This window comes from Strongylocentrotus purpuratus, unplaced genomic scaffold (genome assembly GCF_000002235.5).
Source record: "Strongylocentrotus purpuratus isolate Spur 01 unplaced genomic scaffold, Spur_5.0 spur5_contig_810, whole genome shotgun sequence".
NCBI lineage: Eukaryota > Metazoa > Echinodermata > Echinoidea > Camarodonta > Strongylocentrotidae > Strongylocentrotus > Strongylocentrotus purpuratus.
In genome coordinates this window covers 1,069,125-1,090,233 of record NW_022145514.1, presented here as the reverse complement: position 1 = coordinate 1,090,233, position 21,109 = coordinate 1,069,125, and the positions used below count along the sequence as shown (strand labels likewise).

Here is a 21,109-nt window from a genome sequence, read left to right as displayed (position 1 = left end):
TCAACCTATGTAGATGGAACGAACATTCTGGATGCTATCTTAGTAAAATGGGCGGAGATGAAATCTCTCACCTCTCAACTCAGATCCTCGCTACTTGTTGAGAAAGATCAGAACAACAAAGCTCATGAAAACTTAAAGGTACAAAGTCTTTAAAAACATTAATGGTTTAATTGATGATATTATCAAATAATGAATTATAAAAATATGCAAATGATAATGTTTATAAAACATTTTTTTTTTTAAAGATATACTCTCCTTGCAATTCGACACTATATCAGGTGAAAATTTTCTTTATTCTTTTATTCATTAATTCGTTTAATCATTAATGTTTTTGTTTTTTTGTTTTTTGTTGTTGATGTTTTTAAATAGGACTTGGCAGATTTCATGGGTATAAAAACGTCTGATTGTGAGTCTACCATTGTTGGCGGTATAATGGACAGATGGACGGAGAACAGACGAGAGGTCATTGAACTTCAAAGAGCCTTGAAAGAGGAAAGGGAGAAGACCAAGCAGGCTCAACAAGCTCTCAAGGTAATTTTCATGTCAAAAATATAAACAAACAACAAAAATATGCAACCAAATAACAAAAAGAAAAGAATTAAAGAAAAAAAGAGTGTCCTAGATAAATATTAGGCCTACCTATAATCTACAGCCAGTTACTAATAAGTATAACAAATGGCATCCTGTATACTACAATCAAGACAACAGTAAGTAGTAATCCAATCTATTCAATAAGTAAAGTCCGAATCTCTCCTCTCTCTTACTTGTGCTCTTCAGGCCCCCTTCTATCCTCTCTTTCTCTCTCTCTCTCTCTCTCTCTCTCTCTTTCTCTCTATCTCATTCTCTATCTCTATGCCCCTCCCCCTTCTCTCTCTCTCTCTCTCTCTCTCTCTCTCTCTCACTCTGTATGTCTCTCTTTTTCTTTATGTCCCTTTACCTCTCTCCCTCTCCCCGTCTCTCTCTTTCTTTCTTTCTTTCTCACTGTCTACTTGTCTCCGCACCCTTTTGACTTCACACCTATTCAGTAATGTTGTTTCCCCCCCACCATCCTTATTTTTGACAGGATCATCTCTCCCGTCCTGGTCCAGTGCTTGCCTCAGTTGTCACTCAAACCGATGACCATCAGGCCCAATCGGAAGGCCAACTTTGTGACAAGTCAGTCCAAACAGATCGGTAAGAGAATTATTTTAATCATCGAATGTACAAAGTCGTAGATTCATCATTTCAAAAGTAAATTAGCTTATGATTTTCATTTCGCTTGTCTCTTGGTTATAAAAAGAATGATGACCCCCATCATGCCAAAAAGATAGAAATGCTTAAACTCTGCCTTTTTAGATCACTCTTTTGATTCAGTAGAATATTCTTGATTGTAATAAAGGTTGTGATTATTGTACTATTTTCTAAATTTTCTTTTTAAACAGAGACCCCTTGATTTTCGGTAAGACCGAGCAGAAGCTACAGCAGATCAAAGAACACCTTTCTCTGAGCATCTCCTACCGAAGCCATAGCTTCACGTTATCTGCATCTCGCGATCTCATTCGTCTTGGTCCTCGCTGCAGAAGCCTGAAGACACTCAGAGCAGGGGATGCCTTCAGACCACCAAGTAGGACATCTCTGCTTCGAGGTGATTCTGCAATCGCCAGTACGATCAGCTGTTTGGAGCCACCATGTAACAGCAACATGATGGTCTCCAATATGTCCGACCTCATCCCTTGGGCGGAGACGAGATGCAGCATCGAACTTGGAAGAGGTGTCGCAGGAACTGTCTTCCTCTTCCGTCACGCAGTCTCGAAGATCCCCGTCGCTGCCAAGCTCGTTGAATACCCAGGAGAGTGCTTCAGGAACGAGGTCAGGATTCATCAAGCAATCAGTGGCCTCCCATGGTTTCCTACCTTCTATGGAAGCTTTGACATCGAAGGTGACCAGGCAGTTTTGGCCATGGAGTTCGTTGGGAGCGAGTCTGAGGATCGTAGCTACACCATCACTGACTGTCTCGAGAAGTCCATGTTGAAGACAGGACCGGATCTCACCAGAGATGAGTGGTTTAATGTCCTCAAAGATGTTGCAGAAGGACTGAAAGCACTCCATTCCAATGGATTCCTGTGTAATGATCTCAAAGAAGACAACGTACTGGTTGTCGAGGAGTCTGGACGCTGGCGAGCCAAGATCATCGATCTGGGATGGGCTTCTGAAATCGCCACTCCTTTTGTAATGCCTCTTGATGAAGAGCAAATTGATTTTTACCGTAGCGGCCGAGGGTGTGACCATATTGCCCCTGAATGCGTGTTGGACGCCAGGCCTTGCTCAACATCCAGCGATGTCTACTCCTTAGGCAGATTGCTAGCGATCGTAGGTCGCGCCATGAGGTATGATGATTTTGAGTGTTTTGGTACGCAAATCTACCTGGCTGATGAAGACCAGAGGCCAACTGTGCAAGAAATCCTCGACGAAATACAGCCGGTATATATAGAAGAAGGGGAAGATGGCCCCTGGTCATCTTCTTGTTAGTTCATTCATCGGAAGGGGAACGGGGGAAGGGCAAAACCATGTATAGCAGATACTGTAGCATATTTAAATTGAATGTAGAACTTGTAGAACTGTAGAAGGAAGAGAAGGGCTAGTGAATGGGGGAACTGAATCCAGAACTGGTCTATAGTAGATGGATATAGGAAAAGAAGGATGATGGAGTAGAAATATCATTCAATAATTATGAAGAACGATTAAGACGGAAAGTTTGATAACATCAGTGAAGACTGTAGGAAGGAAAGGAGGAGCAGGAGATGACAATAGAGGAGCAGGCCTAAGAACAGCTAAAGGCCGAGGATTGGTAGATTAGAAGTAGAAGTAGAAAGATCAGTGTGGTGATTTAAATCGGGGCAAAACGATGAAACTGTACATAACATTTTTAACGTATATATACTACCGTTGATTTGCTAGAAACAATCTGCTTTAGAAAGTAATCACTGTGTTTAATATGTATTGTACCATTGTATATATTGTTATCATGACTAAGCTATCTGGGCAATAGACACGGAGTAAGTTCGATCTTGTAGAGCGCATTTCATGACCAAAGGAAATTCCAATGCGTTTTACATTGCTTATTACATTATCTGGATAAACGTAACATTTCCATCCTAGAAAGTCTAATTCAAACTACAAATTGAAATTGAAGAGCATGAATATTAGGTGATATTAAGGTGGAACGAGATATCACACGGTGAACAATAATGCAACAGAATGTTGGTCCCAATGCTATGTTTGCAAAAGTTGGATTATATCGAATCCACTCTTATAAAACTACCGTGTATTCTTTAATATCAACATATCTTTACAAATACTTACTGAAATATAAGCTTCATAGATATGTACATAGTATTTAGTGATATATTCCACAGGTGCATTTGAATTCGTATTTGGATAGAAACAAAAAGGAAGGTAATGAAGTAGAAAACAAAGTCAAGAAATTATTATGCTGTAAATATTGTATATATTATATTAAAATAAAAGTTATATATTGAATTAGCGTTTGTTTGTGTTTATTGTTATTCTTGATATTCAAAAAATAGAAGACAGAAATGGTGAGCGAGAGAGAGAGAGTGAGATAGAGAGAGAGAGAGAGAGAGAGAGAGAGAGACTGAGAGAGAGAGAGTGGAGAAAGGGGATGGAGAGATAGTGGAGAAAGCTGTTATATGATTGTTTTATTTTATTTACATATATAATTAGGAAGCACTTTGAAAACGACCTGAAACCAATACGGTTGCACTCATTATCTGTACTTCTTTATGTTCAAAAGTTATAGTACGAACTGGAAGTGTTTTCACTTTTGATTAGCGTCATAACTCAAAAAGCTTTGAAGAGAAGGAAGGATTAAGAAAGGAGCACATATTTTTTTTTTTGTGTCCCGGAAATTAAAAAAATTTGCCGACCGATATTTCGTTCAGTGGGGAGGGGGGGGGGGGGGCGGGCGGGGATGTCAGTTTTTAAAAAACTTGAAGAAAAAATTAGGGGGGTATCCTCCGATAACCACACCGCGCCTGCATCATAGTGTGATTTGTAGCAACCACTTCGTTAGCGTTTTAGATCTATAAGTGATGCGTGAACGTACACGATTGTTGTACATAGTAATGACAATAATGATAATAATATTATCAATAATAGTAATGATGCTAATTATATTATGTTTCTACTTGTTTACTGGTCATTGGATTCAACTACTGATCCGTACCTCATATAGTGCATACGTACGTTCCGTATCATTTTACAAGCGCACACATGCTAATCCAATCACATTCGCATCCTACCGGGTACCATTTAACACTTGGATGGAGAGCAGCAAATGTAGAACAATGTCTTGCCAAACACATTAGTGCCGTGGCGGGAATCCATCCGTGAACCATGTGATGCACAGGCCGGTACACTTATAACTATCATATAACCTAGTAACGTCTTATAGACGTACCAAACTAGTGTTATAATCATTACATTATTATTGTTGTTCTTATTATCATTACTATTGTTTTTATTGATGATAAAAATGGTTTCAGTGCTGCCAGATAATGACACTAATTTTTATTCAGACCACATGCTACACAAACTGAAGAGTATTCTTACGAATCCAGAGCAAATTTGTTTTAAAAACGCGTCTCAAACGTACACATTAGTAACACTATCATTCTTAAAGCACCTCCTCATTAGATACCTAGCACATGGCAAAACATACATGAGTACATGTAATACAGTCAGAACCATAAGAAATTCTTTTTAAGCCCCTCTGCACTAGTATGGCATGGAGGGATTAGACCTCCCTGCAAGGTCGCTGGAAGGTGGTTATCTCATCAAATCAAAGAAAAAAGGCATCATGGGGGATCAACGGGTACCACTTGGGCATTGTTGGCTGTATAGAGGGTGCAAGTAGTTATAAGTTCTGCTGTGGGGCTTTAAAGACACTTACTGAAATATTTAGACAAGTCACACTATTGCTGTTAGTTAAATAAATCATGATTTATTGGCAAATATATGAATCAAATATACACATTGGATGATGAATCACAGTACAATATAAAGGCTAAGCCACTTACTCGTGTAATTTTTTTGCACATAACAAATCAATACTGTGGAAATAATTGTGAAAGTAATATATTATGTAAAAGTATTGGATACTACCACAGATAAATCATGATTAATGCTAAAGTTTAAGCATAATAATAAACTTAAAATAAGAATCAACTTAAAATTCTCACTTGACAAGTCGAGTCTCATCTTGACTACTAAAAATGATAAAAGTCTGTTCCAAATATTGCACACCTAGAGTTTCAGTTGCATAACACTTTTAATTGAAACTAAGGGTGTCTCTTCACATAATGATGATTAGTATAATGATGTTTACATTTTCAATCATAATTACTCATAATAATCTATATGAGGTAAGTACACTGTATACATTCAATCTTGTATATAAAGGCCACGAAACAGAATGAATGGCATTTGTAGACAGGTGGCCTTTTTACACAATCAATACAAAAAGTCACCTGAGACACAGAACTTGATATTCAAAAGACTTGGCCTTATAAAGGTTTTGACAGTTAAGTACACATCTGTTTGATGCTAGAAGGGTGTTCACACATATACTTGAACATGGAGTTAGAGCCCTTCTTGCTTTCAACAGACGATTAAATCTATAACTTTGGAAAATGACTCTCACAAATTATCTTTGGAACCAGAAAATTGTCTTCAACCACATTTTGAGTATTCTCTATTTATGTAATCATGTAAGATAGAGCATACAGGCTTGGGAGTTCTACAAAAAATTGTTTCAAAAAAAATATCCAAAAGAATAAAGAAGATCAAATGGTACATTGTAATTCTGTGTGCTTTGCTGTTTATGTATCTTTTGGCAGTGTTGTGATAATAATTATTGCAATATCATCTTTTGAGTTGTAATAAGGCTGTAAGACACTTGCTCCTACAACAATTGTTCCAAAGTAATTTCCAATACTGAACAAACTTCTCTGATCCACCCTGAACCAAACACTATACCTCACCTTAAACTAGCCCTAAACCTACCTCGAAACCCAACTGCAACTCTAACTCTAACCCCAACACCTATGATTTAGATGAAATAAAATCTAGAGCAAATAACAGATCACCTGTAAGTACAGTTATAAGCATGTATGATCATATATTTGTTTTATTCTCACAAATTAAATGATTGTGTATTTTTATCTGATCATTTCCTTTTATTTTTTATAAAATTTCTTTATGAGAAAATAGGACCTGTTTTACAATTGGCCTTGACATAAGATTTGAAATTTTGGAAGCACACCCGGCCAGGGAGCTGGATGATTAGCATGACCATCGTCAAGTTAGGAAAGGACTGTCCACACAGGATGCTCCTGCAGCCACTCCCCCTTCGTTCTCATCCGTGTGCTTGGTCCGCAGGAGATGGCCCTCACTTTCATTCAGCACAACTTCACCATTATGACTGTTTAAAGAGAAAGATGCAAGAAGACTTTTGGCTCAATGTCGAGTTGTTCGTAAAAGAAATTTCTTGAAAGTTGCTGGTTAAAAACAAACCAAGAAGTTTGACTCAATAATGGGCTTTGGTTGAATAAACAACTAAAAGTTGCTGCAAAAAAGACAAAAGAAAACTTCTGATTTGATGTTCAGCTTTTGGTCAAAAAACTGCCTAAAAATTGCTGTTGAAAATGAAGAAAAACTTCTGACTTAGTAATGTGCTTTTGGTAAAGAAACTTCCTAAAATTTGCAGATAAAAAGAAAAGGAAAAATAAAAGACTTCAGACTCAATGTTAAGCTGTTGGTACAGAAACTTCTAAAAATTACTGTTAAAAAAGCAAAACAAGACTGTTGACTCCATAATGAAGTAATATATATTTTCAGCTGCCAACAAGAAGCTGTTACTGCCACTGACCATACATATCTCTTATAACCTTTTTGCGGGCAGCAGGCGATACACACTTACCTTATAATCGTCCCGTATATTCCCAGCTCGCTCATGACCTTTGACAGTTTGAGGTCATCGAATACCCCGCATGGCTGCAGGTAGTTCTGATGGATGGGGGGAAGGATGCGATCCATCAAGATAAAGCCCTCCCTCTCTTGGTTGCCTGCCAACTTCTCCAACATGGTCCGCACCTCATCATCGTAGATATTATTGCCTGGTGCAGGGGAAAAGATGATCACCAATAATTACCAATGTTAATCAAGTAATCTTTGGTACTAGCACACCTTAGAAAAAAAATCTTTGTTTAAAGGATCAATCATTTAGAAATTAATTTACATTTGCCACTCTTATAATAAGTAATGCTGTTTTTTATTGAATTGCCAAAACACTCAAGGAGGAGATATGGCAAGCATATTCCCAAAGGAGTGAAGGCTTTGCACCCCTGTGAGAAGTGATTAAAAACAGTGATATGAAACACAAGATTATCATCATCATGTACGTACCTCCACCCTCTCTCTGAGGTTTCATGACATATCTCCTTGGATTCTCTATACCTCTTCGGGCAGCTTCATCCCCCTCGGGAGTCTGCAATGAGACGAGTGAGAAAACCATACAAGTAGCTGTTAGTAACGACCGATGCCTGATGCGTTATACATTGTGAGTACTCATCTGCAAGCTCAGACCCTAATTTGATACTTGACCACAATTTCTAAAGCCTTGAGCAGAGCCTAGGTCTGTCAGTCCCTGGCTGTGTCCTGAGCAGCTATAGTACAGAGCCTATGCAGTATGCAGACACGATTACGCACACCGACCGACAATGGTTAGTGCCTGCAAACTACACAGTGAGTGTTGCATGAACACTGCAACCTGCTGTAGGTGAGTAAACACACAGATTGCAGATTATGGGTTAATCAGTTCAGACTCTGAGACACCAGTACCACTAAATGCTCATTCATTCAAGTATAAAGCGGTAAAACCATGGTGGTTTTTTCTTTAACGTGTTAATAAATGAGGAGTACACGCAAAAAAGGTCCTATTCATCTTCACCGAGCTCTGTGTTATCAGATACAGAAACGTGAAGCCTATTATGATTATGTTTCAATAAGAAAATTAAAAAAGAAAGGCAGGGTTTGCCATGTCATATCTAAAAGAGGCTTAACAGTGTCTAGACTGAAAATAGATAAAATAAGACCAACTCACCAGATCTAGGGAGTACTGGCCCGCAAACGAGGACCTGATGAAATCTGTCACCTCCTGGTCCTCAACAAACTGTTCCAGGACCCCGGGCTTGGCTAGTTCCTGCTGGATCTTCTTGGTTCCAACGAGATGCCATGAGATCGACGGGCTGACGACAGCTCTAGACTGCTCTCCCATTAGTTTCCCCTTCCATTCCTGTCATGAAATGGGGAATCATAATTTAAATTTGTTACAAATCAATTGTTTAAGATATTAATGATTTGGGAAGAAGCGACTTATTCACTGTAACCCTCAGGTCTCTCCTCCCAGTAAAACTGATTAGGAGGAGCAGGTGTACCACTACATCACGGTTTCCTCCCTAATCTTATTTGAATACTGCAGTTGGTACCTAATATGCATAGGTAATGACTCTATTACACATGGGACCTCTGTTTAGCATCCTATCTGTGGGACAGAGTATTTTCCACTGTAACACAACCTGCATCTATAGAACAGGGTAGGGACACATCGAAACACAACACAGGCTTCAGTCATCTGCCTGGGCTGGATCATAAACCAGATCCTTGGGTCAACGGGGCAGACGCTTTACCGACTGAGCCAACTCGCCTCCTTCAAATATAAAGTTGAGTTCCTTTCATTGCATGGTGTCAGAGACTGTTCAGTAGTAACTGGGAAAGGCAGATTTTAGGTACATAACTGTATACCGAGAGATTTTGAATCAGCAAAGTGATAAGATATTGACTCACACATAATGCCTATGTGCATTAATGGTTCAAAAGTGGTATCATCATTCTTTAAAGCCTAACTGTACTACTTGTAGCTACTTGCTCCCTCTATATAGAGAACAATGCCAAAGCGGTGCCCGTTGGTCCACAATGATCTTTTTCTTATGTTAATTGAGAGCTTAATTGATGAGATAGCCACCTGTCAATGACCTTGCTGGGTGGTCTAATCCCTCCTGGCCAAACTAGTACAGACAGGCTTTAATGACTTCAAAAAACTAGACTGAACAAGAAAACTTCGACTTGCTTTGCTTTACTTACAAACTCTGTTGGAAATTGGTGAGGAGTATAGCATGATCGGTAATACAAAACTGCCACTTCTGTGCCATCTCTGTAAAAACAATGCAGTAGTTACAAAAAAAATAATCTTTGTTTGAATTTTTTCACAGAGGTACTCAATGGCTGCAAATTATATATGGTACCTGGGTGATATGTCACAAAAAAGTTCCTTATAACTTATAATGGCATAATGAAACTTCTTTTTAGCACAGAATTATATTTCAGACCACAAAAACCCTGTTTTTATATAATTGAAAACCTGACAGGACAAGTCCCCCCCCCCCCCCCCCCGACCCGAAAGACAACTTCTCTCTAGGGAAATTACCACCAAGAAATAAAACTGCCTGTATTAATATCCCTTTAAATATAACCCAAGTTACGTTGCAAACAGTTTTTGTGTGATTTAATTTATTTAGGAGGTAATAATTTTGGAGGGGGAAGGGGGCATTGAGGGGAGTAGTTTTCACAGGGTAGATTTCCGTTTTTCCACAGCATGCATAAATGGAAAAGACCCTTCATCTCTAACCTTTAACCTTTCAACCTCTGACTCACATGAATAACCTCCTGTCCTTTGTGAGTTCACCTCTGTGCCCGATGTCACCCAATGTTTTCCTCATGACCTTGATCTTGTGGTCGCAGTCTGTGATGGCATACTCCAGGAACCTTTGGTCAAAGATGTTGGGTTCTTTGGAGGTGACGATGAAGAATACTGCAGCACTATGTTACAAGAAACATGACAAAAATCAGATTAATTGTATGGCTCCCAACTTCTAAACTTTGCCTAAAACCCAACTGCAGCTCTAACCCCAACCCTGCATCTTCAAAAACATGAAGCCTAGAGCAACTGTCGCCAGAGCCTATGTTGGAGTGCAATTCTAGTTGTGGTCCTGCTCATACAAATTTTGATTTCATTATTTTCAGAACCCTTTCTCACACAGAACATTGGGATCTACAACCTTTTTCACAAAAGATGAACATTTGTAAAAAAAGAAACATTGAATACAGACAGGGGCATATGCACAAGATCAAGTCATACAAATAGTAACTCATTCTTAATGTTATGTTACAGATAGATACAATATATATATGGTAACATACAATAAATTGTAGTAATAGTGGAGATACAATGAAACTCGCTTGATTGCAAGTAGAATTTTCATGTTACACGGCACTGGTCATACAAATAAAAATATCACTATTAAGGAAACTAATAGAGAGGTGCAGAAAGGGGGGGGGGGGGGTACTCACCTAGGTTGACCATAGAGGTGGAATGCTTTGACAATGGCTTGGGCCAAACCTTTGTTTGCTTGATTATCTGGTATACAGGACGGTTCAAACTCTTTGCGACATAGTCCAAGGACATACCTAAACAAAGATGCATTGCAATATAAACCAGTCAGGACATCACACAATATACTGCATATCATTGTAAATTAAAATATGTTTGTGTCTCAATATAAGTATAATGTAAATAAATAAATGCATGTATCTTTCTTTAGTGTATGTACTATCAAATATCATCCCAGTGCTCTTTAGTATTATTACTCAGTATACATGTATTTCAAGTTCATAATAACCATATTCTTTTAGCTTCATTCATTTCTTCTTTGTTTGAATTCTTTGTTCATTAAAATAATCATTTTGTGCCCAGGGTAGCCTATTCAATGATTTTAGCTTGCACAAAAACACATGAAAATGTATTATGATATGAATATGAAAATGTATGCTTAAAATCTGTTTTTAAGAATCCAGAAAGTAATTTATTCCTTCTGGATGATGTTTTATTGGGAGCATATTAAAATTCATCCAATTTTTATATCAAAATTTTTGACCTGCTTTTAACAATCTCAGGAGTTTTTGACTAACCTGTGTAATGGTGTTACATTAGTTGCTAGGGCAGCAAAGGAAGCAGCCATTGTGTTCATTTCAACCATTGACAGCGCAAGATTACCAGACTCACCCCGGGCAGTATCAAGCATGTAGTCTGTTCTTAAAAGGCCTAACTCAATGTCCTGAAAATAAACAAAACAACAACAATAACAAAAATAATCAAAATAAAACAAAATAAGCCTCACAATTTATAAAAGATTTTTAATCAGACTATTTACTAAAACAATTGCAATAACTAAAGTCAATTAGACAACTAACAGTTGTTATGTTCCCACATAAAGACATTTTCAAGCCCCTTCGTTTTGAGGGAGGTTCTAAACTAGTATTATCTTTCAAATGCGGATGAAATTTGAATTTTTCATTATTTTGGCCTGCAAATGAGACATAGTATCTTTAAGAGACAGGACATCATCCCCATGATCAGTTTAACATATTTTACTTACTTTCGATAATTTTTCATCATGCACTTGCTGATATATCTTGAATAGTTTGCCTGTGAAATCATCCCCTTCTATTGTTCTGTAAAATAAAAAGCAACAAAAAATATGTATAATTAATACATGCACTATTATCTTAATGTAAATCAAGATAACCTTTTCCCCCATACATCCACACATATGTTGAAAGTAAGTGGAACTGTTATGTTAGTAAATACATTTTAAACCAATTTTTTTTTTAAAGTGCTACACACTTAATTTTGAGATGTTTCTGGAAATTAAATTCTTCACAGATGGTTACATAATTACACAAGTAGCAAACCCTAACAAACTATAGGATAAGGTGCCGTCATTCTGTTTTCATTTACCAAAAATTCACAATAACTACACTTGACAAACATGAAAGATAAGTCTTACTTAAATGCCGATATTAACCATGTCACTATACTACATACAACCATGTGACTGGATACACCGTCACAGTATGTTCAATTCAATTTAAATCAAATTAATTTAAAATGGATAATGAAATGTTTTTATCATAAATCTTAGGCATTGAATGATGCCATAATACGATAACAATAGCGGGTTCTTGTATACAGCACTCATGTCTCTGTCAGACTTGACACTCCACAATCATAACATTTACGTTAGCATGGCTGTTATTACAGTGCTTCAGCATTTCAAGGAATTAATTCCAGCCAGGAAGTTACCCTGGGTTGAGTGTGGCAAATGTACAACATGTCTTGCCAAAGCACATTAGTGGTGTGGCAGGGGGTTTGAACCCAGTACCTTGTGGTTTACAGTCCGGTGACTATAATCCACTAAGACCAATAGATTACAAGATCTCTACAGTTGTGTTGAAAAAACAGTACAATACAGCTGACTGTGGTGGGAATATTGATTTTCAAGATTCACACGGCTAAAAGGAATGTTTTACTATTGATGAAATATCATGCACAGTTGCACATAATTGATCTGATTTGAAAAGGGTGTATAAATCATTGAGAGAAGAAAAAAAAAATACTGTTCAACATTTGAAAATAATCCTTAAAGTAAGTGCCCAGACTGTGTACAACAAGGTATGGGGTTCAAATTGCTGCCATATCACTAATTTCTTTGGAAAGACATTAATCTCCATTTGACACTCTCCAACTAGGTGAGGTAAATGTAAAATGGGTACCCAGTATTAAGAAATTACTTGAAGGGAAGTCCACCCCGATACTGATAGTGATACTAAGTAGGTTGTAATAGAAGCAGAAAATGAGAGGGAACAGGTCATTGACAGTTTGAGCGAATTTCGATTAAAAATCAGAAGTCTCTGATTAGAAATCGGAAACTGCTAAAAACTTTCACTGACCTGTTCCTCTCATTTTTCTGTTTAGATCTATTAAAACAAATTAATATCAGGGGGATCATCCCTTTAATTTTGTTTACACCCTATAGTGATGGCTAGGCTTAAGCCTCATGATACTTTGTATATAGTGCAGAAGAGCTCCTGTCTAAGGTTCCTTATTTCTTTGAAGTTCCTACTTCATAATCAGTACAAAAATTACTTGGCTTGGTAAGCTTTCATTTCAAAAAGTTGACAGCATAGGGAGCAAGAGCTTATCAAAACAGGTCAATTTTCTACTGATTGTGAAAAAAAACTTATTTTAACATATTTTCAATCATTCAAAATGTACATGTACTACTCAACCAAGCACTGAAAGGGAAACTCCCTTCTTTTCACAATTTGTTTTTCTTTCTTCCTGAAGTTAACCACATATAACACATTACCACACAAGAAGGTCATATTGTTTCTTTGATCAAAAAGAAACCTCACCCCAAGAAATCCCTTTTGGGGCAAGATATTGTAGTTCCTACCCGCGCTTCTAAGGCTGATCTATAAGGTGCCCTTGAATCAATAGCACCTAGATTACCACTGATTTTGAGCCCTGACAGAGCTCTCTTTCATCATATTCAAAACTTCTTTTTTTTTAAACAAAAAGATATGAGAGGGGTTCTTAGTTCTTACCTGGACAGTGTTTGTGTCAAGAAGTCTTTGTTTTGACTCACTCTATACAAGAGCAAATTAATGGCCTGCTGAAGCCTCTTGGCTTTCTCAAAGAACACCCTCGGAAATGGAGACGGGATCAGTGTGTAGGGAGCATGACAGATGACCTCTGACCTTTCTGGCCGGTGGGGCATCCTCATGACCACACCATGGCTGTATGCAAAGTCCCTTGCTTGGTCCTGCACATCTTTCAATAGTGCTTGGTCTAGAGGTAACGGCAGGATGGGGTCCAGGGATGGAGCGGACATATTGCTTCCTTGCTTCCTCTATAAATAGAAACAGTACAGTCATGTTTGAGATGCGAAGGATAAAGTTCAATGTTAAAAAGATTGAAATGTATAACATGATTTCCTTTTAATCCTATGGTGACCGAGGCTTAAAATAAACTAAATACTAATTCAAAATCATGCATTAGCCATATAACAGAGTACCTCAGACCTGTTCTTTATATTTACAAAATACAAAAATCCATCTCTTGTTATGAAACCAAACACAATCTCTGGTATTAGTGGCCATGATGATTGTTGTTGTTGTGTTTTGGCTTATTGGTGATTAGTCAGTAATTTGATTATTGTCGCCAACTATATCTATGGTGCTGGTAAATGACAAACCATGTAGTACAGTAGAGAAACCATAAAAAGTACATTTATATGGTACAGCTGATGTCTGATTATTGATTAGTGAGGATTTCAAAACTAAAGATCTGAACACAACTACTGTAAATTTACCAAATTGGGTTGTACTGACAGACGGTGCTGTCAGTGCACCTATCCCATCAAACAGGGCTCAAATTAATTTTTGGTCCACGGGGGCTCTTCAAAAAAAAAAGCGCCCCCGTGAGCCTTCTCTTTTAGTACTGACGGGAGCTTTTTTATTAATAAAAATTTCCATTGAATTAGGGGTACCAATGAAACTCCTAAATTATTTGCTATTTCATCATTATCATTAATAGTCGGCATTATTTTCCTCTTACAACTTTACAAGTTATAACATGCAGCTAATGGTCCGACAGGCAAGCGCGTAGCAAGGATTTCATTTTAGGGGGGCGGTAGTGAGCACGCAAAGCGTGCGAATCACTTACAGAGCGCGCGTAGCGCGCTCCCTAGAGGGGTGGGTGCAGGGAGGTGAAAGTTTTGACGTTTCATTAAATTATTAGAGAAAGAAGACAATTCGTTTTACAGTTCTCGACTCTAAATCCTTGCCTGAATTCAGTTTCCCCGTTCCCGCGCGAAACGCGGAAGCTTTGACTTTTCATAAATTATTAGAGAACGAAGACGATCCGTTGTACCGTTCTCGACTCTTAATCCTTTTTCTTCCTACGTCCTCTTCCTTTCTTCCTTTTTTCTCTCTCTTTCTTTTTTTGGCCCGCGTTTTTTTTTTTTTTTTTTGGGGGGGGGGGGGTGACTGCCCCCACCGCCCCCCTGGCTACGCGGTCAGATCTCTTCCCTTTGTACGAAATTTCTGGTCCAAGCCCGTATACATTTGCCTCCTTGCCAACAGGTCTCCTTTTACCAATTTTAGCTTTCGGTTGATTTACTGGTCGAGGTTCATTATTTGCTGATGTTTTGGAATTAGATTTCAGAGGATTCACGATTTTCACAACGAAAAACTTCTTCACGTTTCGGTCCTCGCGCGATCGCCTCTATCTTGCTCCAGCAGATATGGGGCGGCATGCGTGCACACCAGTATACTACCGGCGCAGCCAGTAAAGCCGCTCTGCTGACGACCGCAGTGAACTGCGATCTTCCGTTGTTTGATTGTATCCGTAATACCCATAGAGATGTGGAGATGGGAGATATAGCGCAATCTTGCAGCGAAAAGGTGTTTATTCCTTCACAATGTGGCAGCGTCCAGACACCAAAGAATTCGAGTGAGAAATCCTGCACGCTATAAAAATGTTACTTCCATAGTTCCATTTCATTGATTTAAGGTTTGAAACTTGAAACTCAACATTGTGTGAAAGTTATAACAGAAAGGATCATCTTTATTTTATATTTGTTATTTATATTCCACGGGGGCGATTTATAATTTTGCAATCGCCCCCGTGAGCACTCTGACGGAGGCGATTGTGTAGCTCACGGGGGCGAATCGCCCATCGCCCCCCTATGTATTTTGAGCGCTGCCATCAAAAGTAACAGTTGACAGGAATGAGACACCCTGGATAAACTCCTCAATTGAATGTACAGGTACTACATACAAGAGCAAACAAATTGCTTATAATAAAGCAAAGAAGAGTAAAAAAAAAATTTAAAAGCAATAAGGAAAGGATATGTTTGAAAAAACGTCTACAGAGTTAGCTAAAACCTTCTGGAGTTTATCAAAACTTTTAAGAAAGACTCTTCTGGCATACCTGACATCAGAGATGTGGAGATAGGGACACTGACAGATAGTAAACAGAATACATGTATCTACAACAATTCACACAAGAAAGACTGTCAGACCTACCAACAGAAAAAGAAACAAAAATTCTACCCATGCCCGAAATTGAAGTAATAGTAGGGGGAGTTGTCAAGTTACTGAAAGAGAACAGCCCATACATTACAAATCTCCAGGTTTCATTTTGATGAAATATTCCCTTGGGTCTTGCGAACAACAGCGGAAGAAATCAGGCCTGCACTTACCATTGTCTTTCAACTATTAATTGAAACAGGAATGGTCCTGTAGACCAGTTGTTTGAAAGGTGACAAGACACAACCTACAAACTATTGTTCAGTGAACCTTTGTGTTTCAACCATTGTCTTTTAGCTATCACTCAAAACAAGAATGGTTCGTGAACTTCCTGAAGACTGGCTGTGTGCTAACATACATGCAACACCTTTTTTTAAGAAAGGTGATAAGACTCAACCTACAAACTATCATTCAGTAAACCTGACATCTGTACGTAGTAGAGTAATGGAAAACATACTCTGCTGTAATGTAATGTCTCACTTGGATGCACATAACATCCTGTGTAACCAACAGCATGGGTTTCGCAAAAAATAATTCTTGTGAATTATAGCTAATTTCCACCATTCAAGATACCGGTAATGCATATGAACTTGAAGTGGAACAAAAGTGCCAAGTGGAAGTGATAATTATGGACTTTCAACAGGCATTCATCAAATAGCCTCACAGAAAACTATTAATTACTAAACCTTAGGCGCTATGGTATCAGAGCCTGAGAGGGACTAAATGTAAGCAAAGGGCAGTAAAAGATGGTGAACATTCTGATAGGGTCAATGTTGACTCTAGTGTGCCACAGGGCACAGTCTCAGGTCCAATAAACTTGCTTGCTCCTTTTTGTAAATGACCTCCCTGATGGACGGTCTTGAATCTGGAAGTCATTTATTTGCAGATGACTGCATTTTGTACACAACAATAACGGGCCGTAAAGATGGCGATAGGTTACAAAGACACCTAGACAGGCTAACAAGCCTAACATCCTGGCAAGACAAGTCTAAAATTGCCAAGTCATGCCTAAAAATGCCAAGCCATGCCCAAAAGTGCCAAGTCATGCCCAAAAGTGCCAAACCATGCCCAAAAGTGCCAAACCATGCCCAAAAGTGCCAAACCATGCCCAACAGTGCCAAACCATGCCCAAAAGTGCCAAACCATGCCCAAAAGTGCCAAACCATGCCCAAAAGTGCCAAACCATGCCCAAAAGTGCCAAGTCATGTCCAAAAGTGCCAAACCATGCCCCAAAGTGCCAAACCATGCCCCAAAGTGCCAAGCCATGCCCAAAAGTGCCAAGTCATGCCCAAAAGTGCCAAACCATGCCCAAAAGTGCCAAACCATGCCCAAAAGTGCCAAGTCATGCCCAAAAGTGTCATGTCATATTTCATATGCCACAGAACAATTTAAGTTTGATCACACTCTAAATAACACTACATTACAAGAGACTAAAACTCACACATATAAAAGAGTAGATAAGTAGTGATTTAACTGGGAACTGACACGTTGGCAGAATTTTCTCCAAGGCAACTAAAACTCTAGGTTTCATCAGAAGGAATCCGTAATATTAATGTAAGAGTTAAAATTAGACTTATTTCCTACTTGTATTTGTCACAATTACTGTTTGTTTCTCTAGTCTCTTCTATATTCATTTCACATCATTTGCATATCCTCCATTCATCTCCTCCACATACCAAGTCTTAAAACAGGTGGTACATGTATGTTCTTTTCTCATTTAAATATTTCCACTTCTTACTTATCATTGGTTCTCTTCTCCTTTGTTCTTATGAATATTCAGTTTTATCCTTGAATCTTATTTGCTATTGGTTGATGAGTGATATTTCATTTGAATATTCTTTGCATGAGGCTGCATATGGATAGCATGCTACATGTACATGTACATTAAAACACATGGAGACCTGGGCCCTGTTTCATAAAACATGTTATCAATAACAAGTTACAATAATTGTTATAAGCTACTGAAATCGTGGCATTTGATTGGCTGAGAGCAAATTTGTCATAGAAATTTAGCATTTGTTATTGAAAACAACTTTTATGAAACAGGGCCCTGCCCTGAACTTGAACTGGGTGAGTGGTATTAATTTAGGGCTTGGTTATGATTATAAGTTAGAGACTTGGGAGAGAGGATTTGTGAGTTTGGCAGTATGGTTTGAATGATTGGTGTTACAGTGATAGATTGGCAAGAGATTATTATTTAATAGTTTACATTAAAGTCAAAAACATGAAAAAGAATGTCGTACAAGACATTAGTGAGACCCAAACTGAATTTTATTGCTCATCCGTATGGGATCCATACACACAAAATTATATAACGAAATTGAAATGATTCAAAATCGAGCAGTCTCTTTCATAACAGGGGATTACAGACTGAGAAAAAGCGTCATTGAAAAATAAAATGAACTTAAAATAGAGACAGAAATTTGATTGCTTATCAGCCTTTCGACAGGCAGTTACAGGTCATCTCACTGTGCAAGTGCTCTCTACCCTGCACCCACAGAAATTTGAGGAACACATCATCAGAAAATTGTTTTATCCCGATTGCAGCAACACCAAAAATTGCTATTATTAGTATTGCTTAAAAATAAAGTTGACTTCTGGTCATGCGATTGCATTGTGCAAGAAACGGTGTGGAATTGATCAGAAAAGGTTTATCATCTAGCATATTTATGTATTTGTGTGTATTGCAAGGTTCTAAATCATCACAATGATAAGAAATTTGGTCAAGTCTTGGTAAAGTTACAAGCACTGTACACAGAATGATGTATATGGGACTATACGAACATGTGGCGTAAAAATCTGTCCCTTGACATTTGAAGAGCCATGCTTTTCAGGGAACATGTTTTACCTTGCATAATAGCAATGATGACACTCACAAATAATTTTTCACCTCTTCCCAGAACTCAACCTTCTCTTTCTTGAATTCTTGCCCACAATTATACAACTTCCACACAACTGCGCCAGGAGTGTCATTTTTGACAGACATGGCGCATTATAAATGTTCACTATTATTATTATTATTATTACTGCATATCCAGACTTAGACCGAATTTTCCGTCTCTTTCGTTCGTTAGCCTCTTATTGGGGTAGGGTCGGCTCTCTCTTTAGAGACGGAAACCGTCTATACACATTCCCTTGATAACGCCACGGCCATTTCAGGTCGTAGCGTTTTGCCCCCAAAATCCCCCAAAATGTCATTTTACCTCGTGCATATCCACATGTAAATTAGGCCTAGGCTATAATAAATCAGTTCCACTTACCAACTTGACTGAAATAATCGGTTTAATAGTCCCTTTTTAGGAAATTATGGGTCAAAATCGAAATCCATTTTGAAAATCTTTTTCAACATGGATTTCGATTTTGACCCATAATTTCCTAAAAAGGGACTATTAAACTGATTATTTCAGTCAAGTTGGTAAGTGGAACTGATTTATTATAGCCTAGGTCTAATTTACATGTGGATATGCACGAGGTAAAATGACATTTTGGGGGATTTGGGGGGCAAAACGCTACGACCTGAAATGGCCGTGGCGTTATCAAGGGAATGTGTATAGACGGTTTCCGTCTCTAAAGAGAAAGCCGGCCGACCCTACCCCAATAAGAGGCTAACGAACGAAAGAGACGGAAAATTCGGTCTAATCCAGACTACATAAAATCAACCCAAGTCAACATAACTCAAAAATAAGTTAACCTCCTTCCTGAGCAAAATAAACATTAAGCCAATCCTCTCTCTCTGCAGTGAACCCTAGTGCACACCGTTCCTGTTAATGTTAACCCCATTTTAAGGTAATTGTTGGACAGTAACCCAAAGAAGAAGAAATCCAGACGACCTGACCATTCGCAAATCAAATGGCATGCTACATATTGCTGCTGCTAGTGAAACAACAAATAACAACATTAAAAAAAAGACCCAATAGTAATACCTAATTGGTCAATGGAGAATTATAATAAAATAGCAGTGATTTCTTTGGTTTTTAAACACATGGTTTCGAATCGACTGAAACTTATAGAAATGATTTAATATGGTCATTTAGCCTAGGCCCTAAGGCTAAGGCTAACGACTATAACGGTTAGATTCTAGTTGACAAAACATTATGTATGAACACACGCAAGTACGGACGGGTGGGACCGTTGTAAGTTACAGTATACACACACACTGACGTTCCTCGTTCTAATCTTCTTCTTAGCTTTCTATGTCCTTCAATCCTGAAGATTGTTCGATTATTGGCTATTGTTCGATGACTAGACTTCTAGGTCAATATTTTTCAGCATGTCTTATCGAAACAAACCATTTGAGCCAGAATAAAAGGGAAAAAATCACTTACCTACGTAGGCGGTACCGGCTTAACTTCGTGCGATGGCTGTAAATGAAAATTTAAGGAGTGACCTAATTAAAGGTAAAGCTAAGACCAGTTTTGGAAACGCCCCCCCCCCCCCACCCCCCCTCTCAAAAAATGAAACGGATCGAAGCTCGTATTACCAAGGCCGTTTTAAGAGCTGGAGACCCAATTACTGCCAGCTAATTATTCCAAGCAGCTGCCGTCTTCTAAGGTTACACAATATAGAATCTACTGGTGTGCATGCTGTTACCTTTGATGTTCAAGGTTCGAAGCCGCCAATATCGGGTCAATGTCGCTATTCATAAGGACCGCTATTTATAAGGTCCGCTATTCATAAGGTCTACTATTCATAAGGACCGCTATTCATAAGGTCCGCTTTTCATAATTGGAGAAAAGGGTCATTATTCATAAGGGTCATTATTCAGAAGGACCGCTATTCATAATCAAAGAAGAGGGTCGGTATTCATAGGAGAAGAGGGTCGCTATTCATAATACGACGGGAGGGTCGCTATTCATAAGGGTCCCTATTCATAATATTACAAAAGGGTCGGTATTCATAACACAGAAAGAGGGTCGCTATTCATAATACGAAATGAGGGTCGCTATTCATAATACGAAATGAGGGTCGCTATTCTGGAAAATGAGGGTCGCTATTCATAAGGGTCATTATTCATAAGGGTCATTATTCATAATCAATGAAAAGGGTCGCTATTCATAAT

The 21,109-nt window shown here is 38.3% G+C and overlaps 1 protein-coding gene across 1 annotated transcript; it reads right to left on the bottom strand.

Annotated features, from left to right (window-relative positions):
- Positions 1 to 4,980: 4,980 nt before the first annotated feature.
- On the bottom strand, positions 4,981 to 20,448 carry LOC115921023 (glutathione synthetase-like). Its single transcript, XM_030977980.1, has 11 exons — positions 20,376 to 20,448; positions 13,564 to 13,868; positions 11,553 to 11,628; positions 11,086 to 11,231; positions 10,468 to 10,584; positions 9,772 to 9,936; positions 9,202 to 9,271; positions 8,162 to 8,353; positions 7,465 to 7,546; positions 6,980 to 7,175; positions 4,981 to 6,481 (listed from the first exon to the last, which is right to left on the bottom strand). Exons 2-11 carry the CDS (start codon positions 13,848 to 13,850, stop codon positions 6,358 to 6,360), a joined length of 1,455 nt encoding a protein of 484 aa, XP_030833840.1. The 5' UTR covers positions 13,851 to 13,868; positions 20,376 to 20,448; the 3' UTR covers positions 4,981 to 6,357.
- Between the last annotated feature and the right edge of the window lie 661 nt (positions 20,449 to 21,109).

What these genes read in the sequence shown, in the direction of transcription:
- LOC115921023 (XM_030977980.1), bottom strand. Translation starts at nt 13,850, where the DNA reads ATGTCCGCTCCATCCCTGGACCCCATCCTGCCGTTACCTCTAGACCAA. An exon ending in GCCAGTACTCCCTAGATCTG is followed by an intron (nt 7,547 to 8,161) that starts GTGAGTTGGTCT and finishes GTCTCATTGCAG; the next exon opens with ACTCCCGAGGGGGATGAAGC. An exon ending in ACCTCAGAGAGAGGGTGGAG is followed by an intron (nt 7,176 to 7,464) that starts GTACGTACATGA and finishes CCCCTGCACCAG; the next exon opens with GCAATAATATCTACGATGAT.